A 19,517-nucleotide genomic window follows, 5' to 3' on the forward strand; every position below is an offset into this window, starting at 1 on the left:
TGCATCTTTGTATAGTTTGTTTTAAAAAATGTATATGTGGCCAGACCTGAAAACTATCAATCAGACTCTAAAATCACAACGGGTGTAATTGCGCTCCACAATTATCATATTTTGAGATACCTTTTTGTCCAGTAGTTGTTGTAGTAGTAGTGGATGTGATCTCTTAACTAGCATGCCCTTCCTTAAACATGTCCTTTTTAATGCTCTCAACTTTGCAGCCCCCTGGAGATTAATCCGAACGGTTGACTTTTGTGTTACTCACCAAGATGACTAAAAATCTCATTTAACATCTTTTTATACTTTCAAAAAGCTTAACGTTGCACACTAAACCGCTGCCCCCTTTTTCGCCCTCAGGCCATTCAGCCTGCCGCAAAGGTCTCGACTAAAGTGGAGGAGGACAGGAAGGACGAGTCTCCGTCATCGTGGCGGCTGGGGTTGAGGAAGACGGGCAGCTACGGGGCGCTAGCGGAGATCACGGCCACCAAGGAGGCTCTGCGGGAGAAGGACACGACCGGGGTGATGCGCTCAGCCTCGAGCCCTCGCCTCTCCTCCTCTCTGGAAAACAAAGACAAAGAGAAGGTCAAATATAGTATAGAATATTAGAAATATAAAAAGTAGTCATTGTCTTACCTTCTTTTAGCCTTATGTTTGTATTTGAAAAGGAATAAATCATCCATCGTATATTAGTGTTGTCACAATATCAAAATTATGACATCAATACGATACCCTGAAATGATTGTAGTAATATTTGACAAATCTTCCGTAAATTATCACTAACACGGCTCCTTTATTGTCCCTCTGTCTACAGGAAAAGGATAAAGGAACTCGGCTCGCCTACGTAGCCCCCACCATCCCCAGGAGGCTCGCCAGTACTTCAGACATTGACGAGAAGGAAAACAGGTGAAACTCAGGAGCTTAAGTGGCTCCGTGCAAAACATGCATTGGCATGAGCGGCTCCTGCTGCCCACTGCTGTGTGTTGCAGGCTAAAGGCCTCAATGCTCTGCATGGTGTGTGCGGAAAATGCTTTTTGTTACGTTACGTTGTGCAGCAATTAGACTTTGAAATGACAAAAGAAAAGGGGTAGAATTAGGTTTATTGGGGAAATAGTATCATTTTCACATATCTGTCAGTATCTGTTTGGGGGAAGCCTGAGTTGTAGCTTGTGGTTCCCCAGGGATTCTACTGCTCTGATACGTAGCGGCTCATACACCCGGCGACGCTGGGACGACGACCTGAAGAACAGCGAAGGAAGCGCCTCCACCAACCGAACCCCCAGCTACCAGCGCAGGTTAGCCTCCAGTCTGCTGCGATCCCGCCAAAAAAACCTCCATCCCTCATCTCATCATCAGCTCCGTCTGATATGAAGTGTTTATCCATCGTGAGGTTGCATAGCTTTGGAACTGAAACCACAGTGTAGACAGCATTGATAGTCGTTTATCAATCATTCTACTGTGCATTTCGCTTGGATGATGTCATCAGAGATACATGCTTTCCATGCACAGCAGCAGCAGCAGCTACTGAGAACGCTTTTTCTCTATCACTGCCACAAGAGTCTGTTGCATGACTGTACGTGTCCTGTCAGGTTGCTGTGCCGCTGAATTTGCAATGCATTACTTTTGACATTTTAACAGGCCTATATACCTGTCTGACTCCCAGATAAATCAAATTCCTAGGGTTGTTTGTGGCACAAAACCTAGACATGGACTCATGCTGCATGCATGTCATATGGGAAAAATACTACATCTATAAAAACATATTTAATCTTACCTTTTATATCTCTAAATTACCCTATTTTTAACCCTAAAACTTTGTGTGTTGATCATCAAAAATCTACAAAAGCCTTCTCCAAACACTGCACACTCCAGTTAAGAGCTGGCCCCATATGACATGAATGCACCAATAGTTTGTCAAAGCTTAATAGTCTTAAATATGTATGTTTCTTATATCTGTGTGTGTGCGCCTCCACCGCTAACATGCCTCTCTTGCCCACCCCCCCGCCTGCCAACACGCCAGCACGTCCCACACGCTAGCACTAGGGCGGAGCGGCAGCACGCGGGACGTGCCAGCCAAGTCTTCGTCCACCTCCAGCTTGGACCCTAACACCTGTAATACTAAACCCTGGCAGCCACCCACCTCCCACTACCAGTCTTACAGCATTTACCGCAGGTACACCAGCCTCCCCCGGGGGCACCACCCGTCCGTCTCTACACCCACCTGTCCTCTCTGACTGTCTGTCCTCCGCTCTGCTCAAGCGCCTACCATGTGTACTGTGTTGCATTTAATGTCCGTATGAATCTCGGAAAGGAGATGGTTGCGTTAACATTTAAAACTAGCCTCTGGATGAAGTCTGGTCCAAAGTAAAGGTTTAAATGTTTCCACAAACCCACCCACTAAATGCAGAAACTCGTCCTGCTGTTTCTTTGATTTTTAATGAAGCATTTCAGATTTTCTTTGATTGACAAGTCTGCAAAAGTTGAATACTGATGTCATCGAGTAAATACCATGAGTATGCTCATTTTGATTTTTACTGAAACAGCATATTTTATATTTTAAATTTCCTTTTTAAATCAATTATCATTATAATCAAAAAAATACAGTGATCCATTCAGTCGTCTCACAAAGACAGTTAGAGCTACTTACAAATTAACACCGTAATATCACAACAGTTTCCTGTAGATTGATTCACTATTAAGCTATTAAATATGACGGCATATTAGGACCATTAAAGGTTTAAGAAAAATCGGAATTTCTGAAATTAAAGTAATAAATCTATGAGGAAAAAAACTTGGATATTCTCTGAGATTAAAGTGGTAAATCTACGAGAAAAAACTTTCAAGACAAAAAAAAGTCATACAAGTGTAATTTGATTAGGTCATCCACTAAAGGCATAATAATACGGCAAGCGGTCTGTGGTGTGATGAGGTCGACCAAAAATCTTCTTTGCTATCGTTTTTCTCGTAAATGTGTGACTCAAATTTTAGAAAATATTCAAGTTTTTTCTCGTAAATTTGCAAAAAGAAATTCTCGCAAATTTATGACTTTAATCTTGGAAATTCTGTGTAATAATAAATACATTTATTTATTTACGTACAGTGGTCCTAATACGCTGTCATAATCAAGCCTAGGCTTCATTGACCTTTTCATAATGCAGTCAGAGCCGTCATCACTAGCATTCAGACTGACTGTCAAACAATGTTTCATTCAAACCTCTACAATTTAAAAAAATGCAATATAGGCTCTAGAACTGTGAAGGAAATTGATGACTGTCTCATGCCCAATGTTTAATGCTTAAAATCATCAGAGTAAACATAAAGAGTTTCCCACCCATTTTTTTCCCTTTTTTTTCAACTAATAATCTCAGTTAATAATCAGAGCATCATCAACATAGCTTTATTTGTCTCCCGCTCTGGCTTACCGGTGACCCTGCTGTGTTTTATGTCTTGACATTTTGTCCTCCAGCGGCTCTTTTGGCAGAAGACACGAGGACCTGGGTTCCTCGACCACCTCCTCCTCCCCCACGACCACCACCACCTCCTCATCTGTTACCTCGCCCACAGGCCACCGCGGCCTGCTCTCCAGCCTGGGCTCCTCCTCCACCCGCACTGGCTCCACCAGTCTCACCAGCAGGTACATGAACAGAAAAAGGACATACCGTACACCTGTAATACACACCTTCTAGATAGTCAACTAGTTTTGTAACTCTGTGGCTTTTCTCATAGAGGGTTTATTATCCCAAAATGACTGCCAGAAGATCTGTCAGGCTAGTCAAGTTTCTTTATGAAATGCTTGTGTTGAACAGGTACTGGTCAGAGGAGAGTGCAGAGAGGGAAAAGGACAAGGAGAAGGAGTCTGCTGCGGTCATCCCAACTATGAACACTGGCTCTACTACGACCACCACATCTACCACTACCACCCCCGCCATATCTACCACTACCACCACTGGCATCGTCACTGGCATTGTCACTGGCATTGTCACTGGCTCTGAACGACGCAGGTAAAACACACATACACACACACACACTAGTGTTGTCACGATACCGAAATTATGACTTGGTTAAAGATACCTGCCTAAATAACTTGATACCGATACCATGGTAAAAACCTAAAACATCGGCTACAGTACTTTAGTGCCATATTTCGATTTGTGCGTCTGCTTCGACGGTCGGTAAGAGCACTGGTATTTGCAGCGTGCATATGAGAGAAAACAAACAGTTGGCATGCCCGCTATGCCTGCAGGAAGTGGAAGCAGAGCGCCGCACACACGGACTGCTCCGCTGTTATATCGACGCAACTCATAAATAGAGAATAAAGAATCTTTCTTATATAATAGTGAATTGATGCTGTAGCATTAAAATGAGACAATGGGTTAATCTCATCTGCATTAGTGTTAAATTTACATTTTAATTTGCTGATGCTGGCCTGTTATTGTCATCTTATTGTTATTAGCCTTAGATATGATGGATATGATTCGTTTTGTTTGATCAATTTGTAGTTCAGATTTTGTTTATTTGGGGACGTTAATTGCTATTTTGGACTTTCAGCATCCCAGAGCATTATGTGTGTGTGTGTTGTTTTTTTCTTGGCATAAGTTAACATCGCTGGGGAAAAGAAGAGTTCTTAAGATGTTATCTTGTTTTATTTACTATATTTGTTTATGTATATTCATGAAATGTTCAAGATCAGATAGCTTGGATATTTGAACAAAGCATTAACTGTAAGCAGCTTGAAGAAATATTGGCATTAACCTTAGAAGCTGCCATCAGTCAAACAATAATCCGGATGCATTTCCTCTGTTTGAGAACGGGGTGTGCGCGTGATCTTTAACTCTGTACACAGTGTGGAGGGGAAGAGAGAGTCTGTCCTGTGATAGAGGGATAGTGTCACAGAAAGCATGTGTTTTGAGTGGGGTCAAGTGCTCGTCTTCCTGTTGCGCTGCTGAAATAAGCCACCTGTCATGGTGGGAGTGGGGCAGAGCCGGGACCGCTCCGGCAACTTATCCTTATAAGGAAGGTGGGCAGAAGCTGCACTTTTTTTCCCTCCAAGGCCACGGCTCCGACGCTGCGCTGAACGAGATCATACCTCTTTGTGGCCGACAGAGGCACACTGAGAGAAAGAGCTAGAATAGCTTACTGTTTTATTTCCCAAACTGTGTTGCCTGTTGAGCCTAAACACAGACATAACTTAATGTAGATTTAAGGGTTGTTTTAAAGCGGTATCTTAGGAAACTCAAACATTTTCCAGGAATGTTATCATCACATATATCTTCATTACAAGAAAACCTCCTCCCCCAACATTTCTTGACATAGATAGCTGCATCACATTCCACAAATGTACACCTGGAGCTGTGCAGTATATCTGCAGTCTTACTGTTGACAAGTGAAAGCCGGTGAATGCAACAGTCTGTCAGTTTTAGCCACTGAGCAGTTCCACTGATGGTGCTCTACGATTAATATCCTCGCTCTGCAGTTTTTTATTGTGTGAGGGGAGAGCGTTATTTTCTCACTTTCCCAGCTAGTCCAAAATTGAAAGCACCATCTACTGTAGCTAATACACTGACTATGGATAAGTACCTCATACATCCCCACTTCAAAACAACCAAACTATCCCTTTAAGGCACCATACTATCACAACTACACAATGAAGCTAATTACAGATGAATTTATAAAAGAGATTTTAACCGAAAAAAATGTATCCTTCCCCATCTCAAGTCATCTGAAGCTAGAGCTCAGTATTTTTGCTTTTATTGCCAAAATAACTAACCTTGTGTGTGTTTGCTTGTGTCTTTGTGTACGCCAGGTCATACCTGACGCCAGTCCGAGACGAGGAGTCAGAATCCCAGAGGAAAGCTCGCTCCAGACAGGCTCGACAGTCGAGGAGGTCCACCCAGGTTAGTCAACCAGTATCACCTCCATCCCACCAAAAGAGTCACCATTTTTTTTCAAAGTACCAACAAGTAAAATGACAGAAGAGTCCAACATCATGGTGACCTGTAGGTGCCCCTGGTTTGCATTATGGTTTTATAGCCATAGACTGTTTAAATAAATGTTATTATCTTGGTTGAAACGGCACTTTTTGTGTAAACAGGCAGCACTTAACATTAGGGCTGTACAAAGAGCTGATGATTTTACAAGCTGACAGTTTGGAAATTTATGACACTAAAAATTAAACATTGTAAAGCACTGGATTTTACTGCAGAGCCGGAAGATTAATAGTGAGATTCTGGTTTTAAAATTTAAATAAAATAAAATAAATCCAAGGAAATAATACTAATTCTAAAGATCGTGTATTGCTCTCCTCTTCCAGGGTGTGACGCTGACTGACCTGCAAGAGGCTGAGAAAACAATCGTCAGGAGTCGTCCCCCAAAGACCCGCGAGGAGGAGAAGGAGGAGAAAGAGAAGCAGGACAAGGAGAAGCAGCAGGAGGAGAAGAAGGAGTTGGAGACCAAGGAAGACGATTACCGGTCGAAGTACCGCAGCTTCGAAGAGGTACATCTCTGCTCTGAGCTTTTTGTAATGACTTCTACACCTTGGAATATTTGACTACACTGTCCCTCTTACTTGTCTCCCCTCTCCTCTCTCCCTTCCAGCGCTACCGGCCTTCGTCTTCCTCCTCTACCTCCGCCATTTCCACAGTCAGCACATCCTCCACCCCGTACTCCAGCACCACATTGTCCTCCAGTTCCAGCTCCCTCAACAGGCCCAACAGTCTGACGGGGATCACCTCCTCCTATAGCCGTTCCTCCAGAGACACGGAAAAAGGTCAGCGCCATTCCCATCCGAACACACACCTCTACAGCAGCTGGAGCTCCTCCGCACGGCGATTACCTCATTAACATTATGGTTCCCTTATAGCATTGGTTTTAAATCTGAAACATTGCCTAATAGGCGCTTTTGCTTTTCAATTTGACAGCAAATCCTCCGCCATCTCTCGGTCTGTCAACTCTCTCTCGTCCGGATAGTGTGAAATCTGACTCCTGCTTCTCTGAGTTGTACAGAGCAGACACTTTCACTACAGATGGTAGCATCTGTCGTCCGACTATGTATTGATAACACGGCGCTGATACACAAAAAATTAACTAAATGGGTTTTATTTCTATTAAAAAAAAGCAAAACGACAGTGACGGCAGTGGGTGGGTAATGTAATCGGTGTATGTTCAAACTCCGCTTAACACCAACTACTGTCGCAAGCACATATGTCATCTCAAAGGGCTTTACAGGCCAACAACAGGAGGGTAATTCTCATAAAATTGCCGCCATATAAGCATTGGGATCACAGTCACGATTGGGATGATGGTTGAAATGAATGACTAATACTCGTACATGTTGCTGTATGAAGAGCGTGCATATACCCGTACTATTCGGGTGTTAGGGGCTTAGGACAGAGAAGGTAGAGCAGACACAGCTTTAACTATCATGCAAGTGAAACTGAAAGAACTCAAATGCCGTACCGTCTGGTATAAAGTCATGTAGGAACAGCATGAGGATGATACTGGTCCACGTTCACATGGGCAAACTGCCACATGCTGATTAAGAGCGTCGAGACAGAAAGGGATTGGGTTGCGTTTAATATTAAGTCACTCCTCTCTTAACAAATAAATCCATGAAGCATCCCTGGGAAAATAGAAGTCCGTTCAACTGCAGGAAACACTGACCTCTTTGTTCTCCCATGACCGTAACCTTTTTTTTTTTCTTTTTTTTCTCCCTCTGAACTCGAGCCAAGTCGAGTTGTTGTCCTGATTGTGCCGTGTGAAGTCAAATCACTGCCTTGTTTTAACCTGAACTTTTCCATTTTTCACTTTGAATTAGGATTACTGTATGGGCACTTGCATTGTTTCTGTTGTGTGTAAGCAGACCGAGTTGAAAAGGAGGCACCTTAGTCCTGCCGGTGTGGGCGGGACTTAATTGCACTGTGTCTCTATGTAGTGCTAAGATTTAACATTATTTCTTTTCTCTTTCTTCTCTTTATTGGGTCTTTTCATTTAGTTTCATTTTGGTATCTGGCCAGCTGTGTGTATGTGTAGTTAACCTGCTGTCGCTCTTTTTCGATTGGACAGAAATGGACAAAAAGGAGGAGGAGAAGGAGGGAGAGGACAAGTCTCAGCCCCGCTCCATACGGGATCGCAGGCGGCCCCGCGAGAAGAGACGCTCCACCGGCGTCTCCTTCTGGACCCAAGATGTAAGACACCGATAGAAGTTTTTCTTTTCCCTCGTCATAAGTATTCACAGCACTCTTGATGAGGTTCATAACACTCGCACAACCCCCCGAGTCTTCCTCTTTGATCATTTGGACGGTAACCCTTTTAATCTGCTCTTTTCAAATCCAGGGTGATGAAAATGACCCTGACCAGCAGTCTGACTCGGAGGAGGGCAGCACCAAGGGAGAGCCACAGGTAACGCAGATAAAAACTGACTTTCAAGCAGGAGCCCTCAAGCCAGGCCTTGTCTTGTGCGGGGTGACTTCCGTTTGATTCTTGCCCTTCTGCTTTTATTCTCTATTCTGGTCTTTCCTGTCTCATCTCATGAAGTCAAGGCCAAAGCAAGACTTTGATATTCACTTCTCTGCCCCCGTATAGCTGATTTCCTCCCCTCCCACTAATCTTTCCTTCTCACCGTCTGCAGGCTTTGAATTTTTACATTCTCTCTCCCCCCTCGTTTCCATTTTCTGGTGATTGTCTGGTTGCTGGGTCGACCTTGCAAACCAAAAGTGACCTCAGCCATAGATCAGTGGGTTTTCAAAACATGTAGACGTACAAAGGAAGTCTCGGTCACCGGGTCAGAGCGTGCACATGAATGAGAGTTTTTTCCAATTTGAAGTGAGATTTAAGAGGAACGAAAACACTTTTTCAACCTTCAGTTTGTGCTCTTTTGTGCAAATAAAGTCACTGTAAATAAGAATTTCAACCAGCGATGAGCAAAATGAACGTCTTCCAGTCCCTGAAATAGAAATGGAAACTATGAATAAGCTTTTGAATCCAATTAACTGCGTTCATACTATCCGTGGAAGTTCGCAGCCCTTCGTAGGGCAGAAAGGGCAGTGTTGTGAAAATATTGCTGGCTGGATGAACATCCTGTTTGAACGGGGAGTGTCCTTTGCAGCATTAACATAGCAGAGCAGACAGAAGTCGTTTACTTGAGAGCAATCAGCAGGGATACACAGCTTCCAGCCATCACTCTCAGTAGGACAGTAGAAAGGGTGGAGCAGCAACAACGGAGCACTAAATAGGAAACAAGCAATTATCTCTGCATGGAGATTGGAGAGCGGACAGGAAAAGCTTTCGAGTCTCTTCTTTTCCTGCCTGGTACTCTCAATTAAAAGCACCGAAATGTTAAAATACGTTTTGAGAATATGTTTAACAGACTCTTAAAAGAGTTTACTTTGCAAAGTATTGAACCTTATCGGATAAAATCATCATGTTTTAAAACTCAGAACACAAAATGAGGACAATGAGGCTGTTTATCTGATCAGCTGTACTTCTCTGCTGATCATTTTCTTTGTAAGGCTTCAGGACGTCTTGACTCAGATTGTAGTATTGTTGTGTCGCCGCCCTCCGTCCACCTCAGGAAGCCGACGGCAATTTTAAAATAGCTGGAAGCCCGACCCTCCATATCTGATGTCTGGCCCCGTTTCTCAGGGCCGCTGCAAGAAAGCCCAGCTGGCCCGGAGACGCAGTCGGCCTCCAGGCGCTCTGCTGGCACGACAGCTGTTTGGGAATATATGGATTTGCATGCAGTGCAGAGTGTGTGTAGGAGGCAGATTGCAAAGGAGTGAAGTTCAGGTGCTGATGCATTCAGAGAGAGGATGTAGAATCTGAATCATCCCATTTCATCCTGCTGTTCACTTTTGTTTTTGTGTGTGTAATGTTATTACAAATGCACTCCTGTCTATGCACACGTATAAGCAAGCAGTCCTCCACTGTACACTGACTGATAAGATTAAGTATTCACCACATGATGACTTGTCTGCTCTTAGTTTCATTTAAAGATGCTCCAACTGCAATCTGTCGATTCGGATTTTTGCCAAGTTACAAGACCTTCTCTCACTCTCAAGCTGCCTCCACATGATAGGAAATTAGCGACATGACGTGTATTTGGCTGTGTGCGCGACGTAAAAACCATCATGTGGCACACGTGTACAAATTTGACCGGCAAAAAATCATATATACGAGACTGATCAGCCGGTCATTGTCGATTGATCGGTGCATCTCTAGTTTCATTAAGTGCTTTTATCTTTATCGACATTAACATTTACTTTCATTTTTGCTTTCTTACAGAGTGACAGATTGTCCAGGTATGTTTCACCCCCCTTCATATTATTATTATGCTCTTTCTTATTATCCTTTATACTGTAGCTTTGATTTTAAATGCCCGTTTTTTTTTTTTACCGTTGCAGGAACGAGAGCAGCACTTCATCCTTAGACCGCAATGACACTCTTTATAGCCGTGGCTATGGTGAGAGTCGGAGGACATACTCGAGCCGACTGGATAGAGACGACACCACTGACTATAAGAAGGTACTTAATACTGCTACTTCAGCTCATTAGGATCCTGGGTTTAATTCTCAGGACTTGCAAATGATACAGCACACAGAAAACAGATGCCTTGTTGGTGGTTTGCTCGTTGGACGTGTTGACTGTTGGACGTGTTTGTCCCCCTCCCTTCAGCTCTACGAGCAGATCCTAGCCGAGAACGAGAAGTTGAAGGCCCAGTTACGTGACACGGACCTGGAGCTGGCAGACTTGAAGCTACAACTAGAGAAGGCCACACAGGTACACCAAGCTCTCACTGCTACAGCTGATCGGCGTTGATATAAAGACGATTAAGATAGCTGATGACTTTTATTTTATTCCCATTGTGCAGAGGCAGGAACGCTATGCCGACCGATCACAGCTTGAGATGGAGAAAAGGGTAATGACGCAGTTTAATAACTTTTATCACAAATGAACTTTACTGAAAAGATGTTTAACTTCTGTCTCTCTCATGTCTATCTCAAACTAGTCCTTGTGTTATCTTTGATAAATCCGACCTGCTTTATAACACTACCGATGGGTTTATGTCTGAAGGTAACAAGCAGGCCCCAATATCATCTGGGTGGTGGTATGATAACCTTAACCTGACTCTCTGTATCAGTCTACTCTCTGCTTCTCGGCTGTCGTGTCACACATGTAGTCGGGGTCAAAGGGACTTCCTCCCTCCTCGCCACCCAGAACACTGCCACCTTCTCTCTCACCTGTTTTTGAACCTCAGAGGCAGCGTGTGGTCACCTCTTCTCAAGACTGCTTATTTTGTTGTTTTTGTGTGTGTGAAAGTGTGTTTATCTCAGTTTAGGAGGAAGTAGAACAATTGTAGACTGTTGAATTGCTGTTGAAAGAACCTGTGCATGTGTGTGTGTTTTATCACTCATTCAGTAATAATGCTGCAGAGCTGTGTAGCCATGAAACCTTAATAACCCCTCTAGATTTGTAAAATCCATCCATTATTTTAAAGCCACATTTAAAGCTACTACGAGGAACATTCATTTCGTGTCGATTTTGGCCGTCGTCGTGGACAAAAGCCGTAGTGTTTCCGATAGGCCTGACCTAAATGCTTCGAAGCTTCGACCGTTGCCATGGTAATCGACCTCCAGATCAGTATTCATTCAGTATTTATTTTATATATATACTGTATGTAATAATAATGTATAAATCCCCAAATAGCCCATGAAATAAGGAATAATCCCACACGACATTATTCATATTCAAGGAGTTTCTGGTGAACCTTTAAATCGTTTCGGCGTATGATTTTGCGGGGAATCGGACCCGACTACACCGATGACGAGCGTTAAGAATAACTGTAAAGAAATGGCCAATCTTCTCGCTGACGGTCTCGTTTACTTACGTAGGTCATAAAGAGGAATCCGTATTAAATTGAGACTGTTTCATAACCAGTTAAAAGTTCCTTGTAGTGACTTTAAGAACATTTGTCTTCACAACATCCTTTATAATACAAGAATGTCCTTTTTTATTGTTCAAAAAAGACATTCAGACTAGAGCTGCAACGATTAATCGAGTAGTTGTCAACTATTAAATTAAGCACCGGCTATTTTTATAATAGATTTCAGTCATTTGTTTAAAGTTCTCTAATTGCAGCTTCTTAAATGTGAATATTTTCTGGTTTCTTTACTCCTTTATGACATTAAACTGAATATCTTTGATTTGAGGACGTCATCTTGGGCTTTGGGAAACACTGATCGACATTTTTCCCCATTTTTTTAGACCAAACAACTATTTGATTAATCGAGAAAATAATCGACAGATTAATCGACAATGAAAATAATCATTATTTGCAGCCCTAATTCTGACCCTCATTAACTTAGCATCCAACACAACCTCTACATCTCCCTGCCTTTATGATCTCCTTCCATATAAATAATGTATAGATCACTGAAGTGTGAACTGGCTGTTGCTTGCAGACGCCTCACAAGAATTGCGTGTGTTCAAGTGTGTGCTGTTGCTACACCCTCACCATCTCCCACACCTTACTTTATGCAGCGTTGTAGAGCGCGTACCACCGTTTTCTGCTAATCGCCTCTATGAAAATGTCCTGAGTTAACCTGCTTTCCTTCCGCCCCGCAGGAAAGAAGAGCTCTAGAAAGGAAGATATCTGAGATGGAGGAGGAACTTAAGGTACCAGCAAACACACACACAGTCACACACACATGCATTATATTCTGTGTTCATGTAAGGTGACATTTCAATTTAATGGAGTCAACATCACAGCTAGTGTGTAGGTGGTACTTGTGAGTTACAGTGCTAACAGCTGTCACTTCAGTCTGAGTGTCCCTTTATATATAAATCTGGGTAGCTCACTTTTTTTTTTTGGTTTAATAGGAGCGGTGAGACATTTCACATGCTTTGATGCTTAAAAGATAATATGGATTTATTACAAAATTGGTCTTACGTGCATAGTTTTTCCATTAACTTCTATCAGATATAACACATGATGGCGCCTGTAATTCTCGGCTGCTTGGAAGATTATTCGGTCCGTTTCTGCAGTAAGCAATCAATCAAACACCTTTCATACATGTTAATGCAGTTCAAAGTGCTGCTTCACAGATGACTGACGAGCTGAAAAAAAGACTGAACAAGGGTGAGCTGTGAAAACAACAGAAAAGACAAAAACAATTCAGCAATTTAGTAGTAGTAGTAGTAGTAGTAGTAGTAGTAAAACTGCAGTTAGTCAGATTAGATTAGTAAAATAACAATAAAATAGAATCAAATTATACAACTTAAATGCAATAAAATAAGTGATCAATAAATTAAAAAATATAATAATAATAATAATAATAAATGTCTATAAACCATTCTTAATCAAAGGCCTGGTTAAATAGGTAGGTTTTAAGTTTCCGTTTATAGATTTCAACACTTCCAGCAGCTCTCAGATCTTCAGGCAGACTGCTCCAGCGGCTAAAAGCTGAAAGATTTTAGTCCTGGACTTTGGAAAGCTAACAGACTTTGTGCCAGACGACCTGAGGGGTCGTACCAGACTTCAGGGGGAGACGCTTTCTTTTCTCTCGCCAGAAGTATACTTCCTCCGTAGCAGCCAACAAGTTACACAAACTGTCAGAAAAGTCCCTATAAACTTGAAGAAACTCAATAGACTAGCAGCATTAAGGCTACAAACAACCTCTTGATGGGTCCACAGAAGGAATAATATGTAAATGTATAGTCCTCCAGTGTAATACAACATCCAGTCTTGCAAATGTAATTTCCAGAAATAAACCGTTTTATATTCCGCCTCATCTGTGTCCCCATGTTAGACTCCTTGTTTACCTGCTAAACATGCATCTCTTATTCTGTTCAGGGCAACATCTCAGGTCAGCTGCTGTAAATCTATGTCGACAAAACACTTAAGCTCTCCTACTGAGAAATTTAATGTTGCTTTTCTTGATTTTTTTTGGGAGGAGAGATTAAATTGTAGTAAGCAGCTGTTGTTTCCTCATTGCTGTGATAACAAAGTGTGTTTGTTTTTAGGCAGCTGGCTGATCTTATCAGTGTCACTTTCCATTCTATCTACAAGCATCAACCCCGGAAAGCCTCTTAATCATTCCTTCGGTTTCCAAAAAAATCTGTCCCCATTTTCTAACAATCTTCCTTTTTTCTGTTTCCCCTTCTCTTCTTCTTTGGCCCCTCTTCTCTTATTAATTTCTATTGTCCTGTCTTTCATTAAACCTTTCTCTTCTAATTTTGTTCTTGAAACACGCTCCTCCTCCTCCTGTCCTTCCTCCCTCTCTGTCTCTCTCTCTCTCTTTGTTTTCCTGTGTTGTGGTTGTTGTTTTCCCCCCCTGCAGAACCTCCCCCAGGTAAAGCAGGTTCAGGCCCTGCGGCAGGTTAAGGAGCGGCTGCAGGCTGAGAACCGAGCCCTGTCCCGCGTGTTGGCGAAGCTCTCGCGGTCCGCCTGCAGCCAGCTGCCCACCGTCGACCTCTAAGCCACGTCCGTCTGTCCACCACCATCTCCTCCTCCTCTCCTTCTTCTTCTTCCTCACCTTCCCCCCTCCCCCTCCCAACCCCATTCTTCTCATGCTCCATTCGTGCTCTGCCCGCACCCATAGACAGGCAGGTGCCCAGCCGTAAACTCCCCTTTCCGCGCCCCTCTGCCTCCCCAGAGCTTTTGGTTTTCAGATTGGGGAGGGTGTCTATTTCTTTTTTTAGTTCTTACAACAGGACACTCTCCTTTTACAGTGTACAACATGACTTTGACATATTTCAGCTCATTTAAACATCCTAAACTAACTAACATGTTTATAATAGTTGGATTAAAACGCTCTGGTAAGTATGATTTAAGGCCAGCAGGTGTCTAAATTTACCCCAAAGTTGAATTATTAACAAACACAAACAAAGTGCTGTAAAGGAAAGTGTCCTCTTTGTAGATCCTAGTTGTGTTGCTTCTGTCAGAGGGAGCTCGGATTGTTCAGTTTGGCTTGTTCTGGCTTCTTTGCATGAAGTGGCTTCCCTTTTTTTGGCCCAAATCTTCAGAGACGGAAACTTTTTTTTTTCTCTTTCCCCCTCTCTCTTTACTCCTCAAATTTTTATTTGACAGATGACATCAACAGATATTAAACTCATGCTGCATGGGCCGACAGCAGTGCCTGATCAATATCAACTCGCTATACTTCAGAATATGATCAGATATGTAAACTTGATCGTCATCTGTAATCAGTAAATGAGTTTGTTTTTAAGGGGGACTGGAATCTCTTGTTGGAGTGTCAGTGTTGTAGAAACATGAGTTGTCACCACCACAACAGCTGTACTTTTTTTTCTTTTTTTTTAAATAAGAGTCAAACACCAATTTACATAATAATATCTGTAATCATATAGTAGAATTAAAGACCTATGGATTTTTTTGTAGTCATTATGTTGTTGTTTTTTGGAGATATTTCAGTTTACAGTTGTTCAGTACCATACAGCAATCTGGCAAACTTAAATTCAAGTCAGATGTGTTGTTTTTACAGTATGACTTAATGCTTGTGAATTCACCCGTCATGGCTCACTATAAAGATCCAAGAAGAGGGTGTCTGCCTATCGGGCATAGTGGAGCATTACCTTGGTTACTATGGAGCCCAGCAGGTGTCATATTGGGGGGGGAAATGCATTTTGCTCTTGATTTTTTTTTTTTTACACCATACTATTAATAAAATTAACAGAACTTATTGAATATTGAATCCTTGTGGTGCATTTAGATGAGCTCATCCATGGCTTTACTTTCACTTTCCATTTTGCAGAGTTAGGCTACTCAGCGGTATACACTGTATGTACACTAACTAACCAACAGCATCCAAAGCTGAGCAGTATTGCAGAAACAACCCGGTCTCACAGGAACACAGGAAGGCGTATAAATGGCACAACATCACAAGGACGTTCCTTGTTTAATGAGGACGCATTTTAGTCCTTTTGCGTGTCATTTGTACGTCACACAACGAAATTACGGTACCATCCGCAGTAAGGTTTAGGCAACAAAACCACTTAGTTAGGTTTAGGAAATACATCATGGTTGGGCTTGAAATAAGTACGTAAACTAAGTACAATATGTACTGACACAACGTAAGGGATGTACAGAAAACATGCCACACAACGTAACACTGGTCTCCTGATTAAAAGCTGTGTGTTTATTGTCACAATTGCGACCGCAGCATCTTCCTCGCCCGCCATTTTCACAAGTTTCAAATACTACACAAATTGAGTCACCGCACTGCTGTTACTGTAACTTGACAGTATTTTCAAGAGCGTAATTTACGTATTTGTACAACCTGACACCTGCTGGGCTCTGTAGGACACCAAACAATGATCCAGATTTAAACTCTTCTATCTACGCATTAGATCAAATAAAAAGTGACTCTTTATTTTGTCTCTGCTGTGTATTTTTGTGGCTGCCGGGTGAGCAGTCGTTCAGATTCTGCATGGCTTTTCTCAGGATCTTTGGCCTGTGGTGTGCCCGCTTTGACTTCTCTCTTTTGAAAAACAAGGAAGAGTGTTTTTTTAATTATTTTGAAGGAGAAAAAAACAAAACATGAGAGATGCCGTGTGACTCCAAAGATTGCTTACAGTACAAAAGGCTGCAATTAACAGTTTGTCAAACTGGCCTGACTGGTTTTAACGACACCGTGTATATCTTGTCGAGACTCGTCTAAGCCTTCTCTCTCTCTCTCTCTCTCTCCCTCCCTCCCTCCCCTTCTTTTCCTTTTTTTTATTCCTTTTCAGACGCTCCCAGACTTGAAAGCAGACAACCAGAGACTAAAGGACGAGAACGGAGCGCTCATTCGAGTCATTAGCAAGCTTTCCAAGTAGAACAGACCCCCCCGCCCGCCCTCCTGCACCCCCTAGTCCCCCATGGCAGTGACTAATGGAATTGCACATTTAGATATTAATTGCAACAGACATCAGAGACTCCTTTTTTTTTTTTTCTTTATCTCCTCCCAGCTCTTTATCTCTCCCTTTTTTTTGCTCCACCACCATCACAACCATCACTGCAGCATCCATCCATCCATCCACCTCCTCCACTACTATGTGTGGCTGCTGCTGTCCTGATAGAGTTTACAGAGCAACAGGAGAAAGGGTTGTGTGATCAGCATGTAAAAGCATTGTGGGGCGGGGAAAGCCTGAAAACTATTTAACCAATAAGCCTTAGTTGTACATAAAGAGAAAAAGAAAAAAGCAGCGATCTCTTCTCTCTCTCTCTTCTCTTCTCTCTCGGCTATCACTGAAGAATTATCCAACACCTGATTTTATTTGTGCCACAATCTCTCTGATTATTTTTGTTCCCTCTCCCCTGTGTTCGTGTTGTGTGCCGTGCTCCCCTCTTTAACCCCCTTTAAAGTGCCACTTTTGCCCTCACATCAGCTACTCGTGGCACCTAATTTTTCACCAATGCACACACTCGCCCCCCTATTTTTTTTGTTACCTCTGTGTGTCTTCCTCCAAGAGGGAAATTTTTTTGAAAAATCTCGCTTTAGCGAAACGAGGCGGACCTGGTGGAATTTAAGCTTTCACTGTATGTGCAATATGCATTTCTTTTTTTTTTTTTTTTAATGCTTTAATGATGAGTCCATCACATGTAGGATTTTCACTCTTCCACCGCTTCCATCGCTCACCTTCCTCCTCCTCTATTTTTTTTTTTTTTTTTTTTAAGTTTGTAGTGTAGTCAGTTTATACTCTGTATTTCTCACTTTGTTTTAGCAGGTACTGAGTGATGCTGTATATACCTGTATGTATTTGTTTGAGACCAGCACATGGCATGCGTTTATGGTTCCCGTCTGTTACTATTAAAAGTATACAAATTCCAGAGGACAAAAAGGTGTGTTTTAATTATTTTATTTTTCTTTTATAGTCATTGGATACAGTACAGTAGAGCCTCTCTCTTAACGCGGGACGGCTGGCAGTGCTTTTTTCTTTTCCAGTTTAAAAATAAGTGTTCACATAATTGTGAGATAAAAAAAAAAAGAGAAATAATCGCTTCACTACATTTCACTTTCATTGTATTCAGTATCTTGGAAGAGTGCTATTAATTTTGTTTCCAATTTTTTTTTTTTTTAAAGCTGTAGTATTATAGCCAAGGTGTTGTCACTAAAAAAAGAATATCTTAGGTATCGCTAACCCAGTCCTTTTTACAAATGTCTACATGCACTGTCAATGCCATGTGAGGAGTCTTTATGTCAGGTTAAAGCAAATCGCCACCATCAAATATTCCATGCATCTGAAAACATTTTATGCATTTCAGTGGCCTTTTAAGGATATTTTAATAAAAGAAGTTAAAGCCGATGGACTGATGACCATCTACTCTGGTTTAGACTTTTTTTTTTTCTTTTATTATTTTTTTTTTTTCCCGTCATCTTGTAAAATAGGTGTGTGGCTTAATACATGCAAGCTGTGCTGTGACTACCAACCACTGAAGAGTTCATTAAAAATAAACTTGTACATTGTAAAGTTCCCACGTCTGATTATTTAATTGTTTAAATGTTTTTTATAACTCCATCTACACTGATTTCACTTGATTGTAATTATATTATTTATATATTTATTATTTTATTTATACAAATATATATATATATATATATATATTTAGAAAATACGGTAATTAGAAATATATATATATATATAGTCAGGTAAATCAACTGGAATCAGTGTAGATATATATTATTTATATATACATATATAATTGTATTTATATAAATATATATTCATATAAATAATATAATTAAAAATATATAGTTATATAAATCAATTGAAATCACTGTAGATAGGTATTATTTATATATGTATATTTACTGTGTATGTATATTATTTATGTAAATAATATAATTGAAAATATATATAGTTATATTAATCAAATGGAATCGGTGTAGATAGATATTTATTTTTTGATATATATTTACATAAATATGAATAATATTAAAAATATATATATTTATATAAATCAAATTAAATCAGTGTAAATATATATTTATTATTTTATTTATATAAATATAAATTATATAATTAAAAAAAATTGATAGTTATATAAATTAAATTAAATCAGTGTAGATAGATGGATATTTATTTTTTTAGCTATATATTTATTATTTTATTTATATAAATATATATTTATCTACGGTATTGGGGCAGAGGCAGATATCTCAAGAATCTCAGCACATAAAATCCAAACTACCTGCGTGACTAAACAAGACTAGGCGGAAAATAGAAAATACTCTTTTTGTAATTTGGGTGAATTGACCCTTTAATGTTGTTATAAGCTTATAACCAGTCATATATAAATATGAAAATGATGTTAAAGTTCATTTCTTGTACCTGCTCTATCTCATAATAGAATAACAGAGAGCCATTTGACTGTTGCTACACCATCATACCAGTAGATGGTGCACAGCTTTGCAGACTCAGTCAGGTGAACATTACTTTTTACTATAGTGGAGGGATTTCTTTTGGTACTTTTTAGAGTCATGAGTCCTATCCAGCTTCACCAGCTGCACATTAACATGTTAAATGTCTCG

The 19,517-nt window shown here is 41.0% G+C and overlaps 1 protein-coding gene across 8 annotated transcripts in view; it reads left to right on the forward strand.

The window, feature by feature from the left end:
• Positions 1-18,459, forward strand: part of ppp1r12a (protein phosphatase 1, regulatory subunit 12A) — a 57,295-nt gene extending 38,836 nt beyond the window's left edge. For 3 of the 8 annotated variants that reach the window (XM_037759982.1, XM_037759983.1, XM_037759985.1), the window contains exons 10-26: positions 355-579; positions 809-900; positions 1,176-1,289; positions 2,015-2,167; positions 3,461-3,628; positions 3,801-3,995; positions 5,798-5,888; positions 6,305-6,487; positions 6,589-6,760; positions 8,056-8,177; positions 8,326-8,391; positions 10,273-10,289; positions 10,392-10,512; positions 10,663-10,767; positions 10,859-10,906; positions 12,613-12,663; positions 14,328-14,591. In XM_037759982.1, coding sequence (XP_037615910.1) covers positions 355-579; positions 809-900; positions 1,176-1,289; positions 2,015-2,167; positions 3,461-3,628; positions 3,801-3,995; positions 5,798-5,888; positions 6,305-6,487; positions 6,589-6,760; positions 8,056-8,177; positions 8,326-8,391; positions 10,273-10,289; positions 10,392-10,512; positions 10,663-10,767; positions 10,859-10,906; positions 12,613-12,663; positions 14,328-14,465 — 2,061 coding nt within the window. In that variant the 3' untranslated portion in view covers positions 14,466-14,591. Of the gene's footprint in view, positions 1-354; positions 580-808; positions 901-1,175; positions 1,290-2,014; positions 2,168-3,460; positions 3,629-3,800; positions 3,996-5,797; positions 5,889-6,304; positions 6,488-6,588; positions 6,761-8,055; positions 8,178-8,325; positions 8,392-10,272; positions 10,290-10,391; positions 10,513-10,662; positions 10,768-10,858; positions 10,907-11,061; positions 12,111-12,612; positions 12,664-14,327; positions 14,592-16,734 lie in introns of those variants that run through there. The other 5 variants (XM_037759984.1, XM_037759986.1, XM_037759988.1 and 2 more) reach the window with 5 other exon arrangements.
• The last annotated feature ends 1,058 nt before the right edge of the window (positions 18,460-19,517 follow it).

The sequence above is a fragment of the Sebastes umbrosus genome, chromosome 23 (genome assembly GCF_015220745.1).
Source record: "Sebastes umbrosus isolate fSebUmb1 chromosome 23, fSebUmb1.pri, whole genome shotgun sequence".
Taxonomy (NCBI): Eukaryota; Metazoa; Chordata; class Actinopteri; order Perciformes; family Sebastidae; genus Sebastes; species Sebastes umbrosus.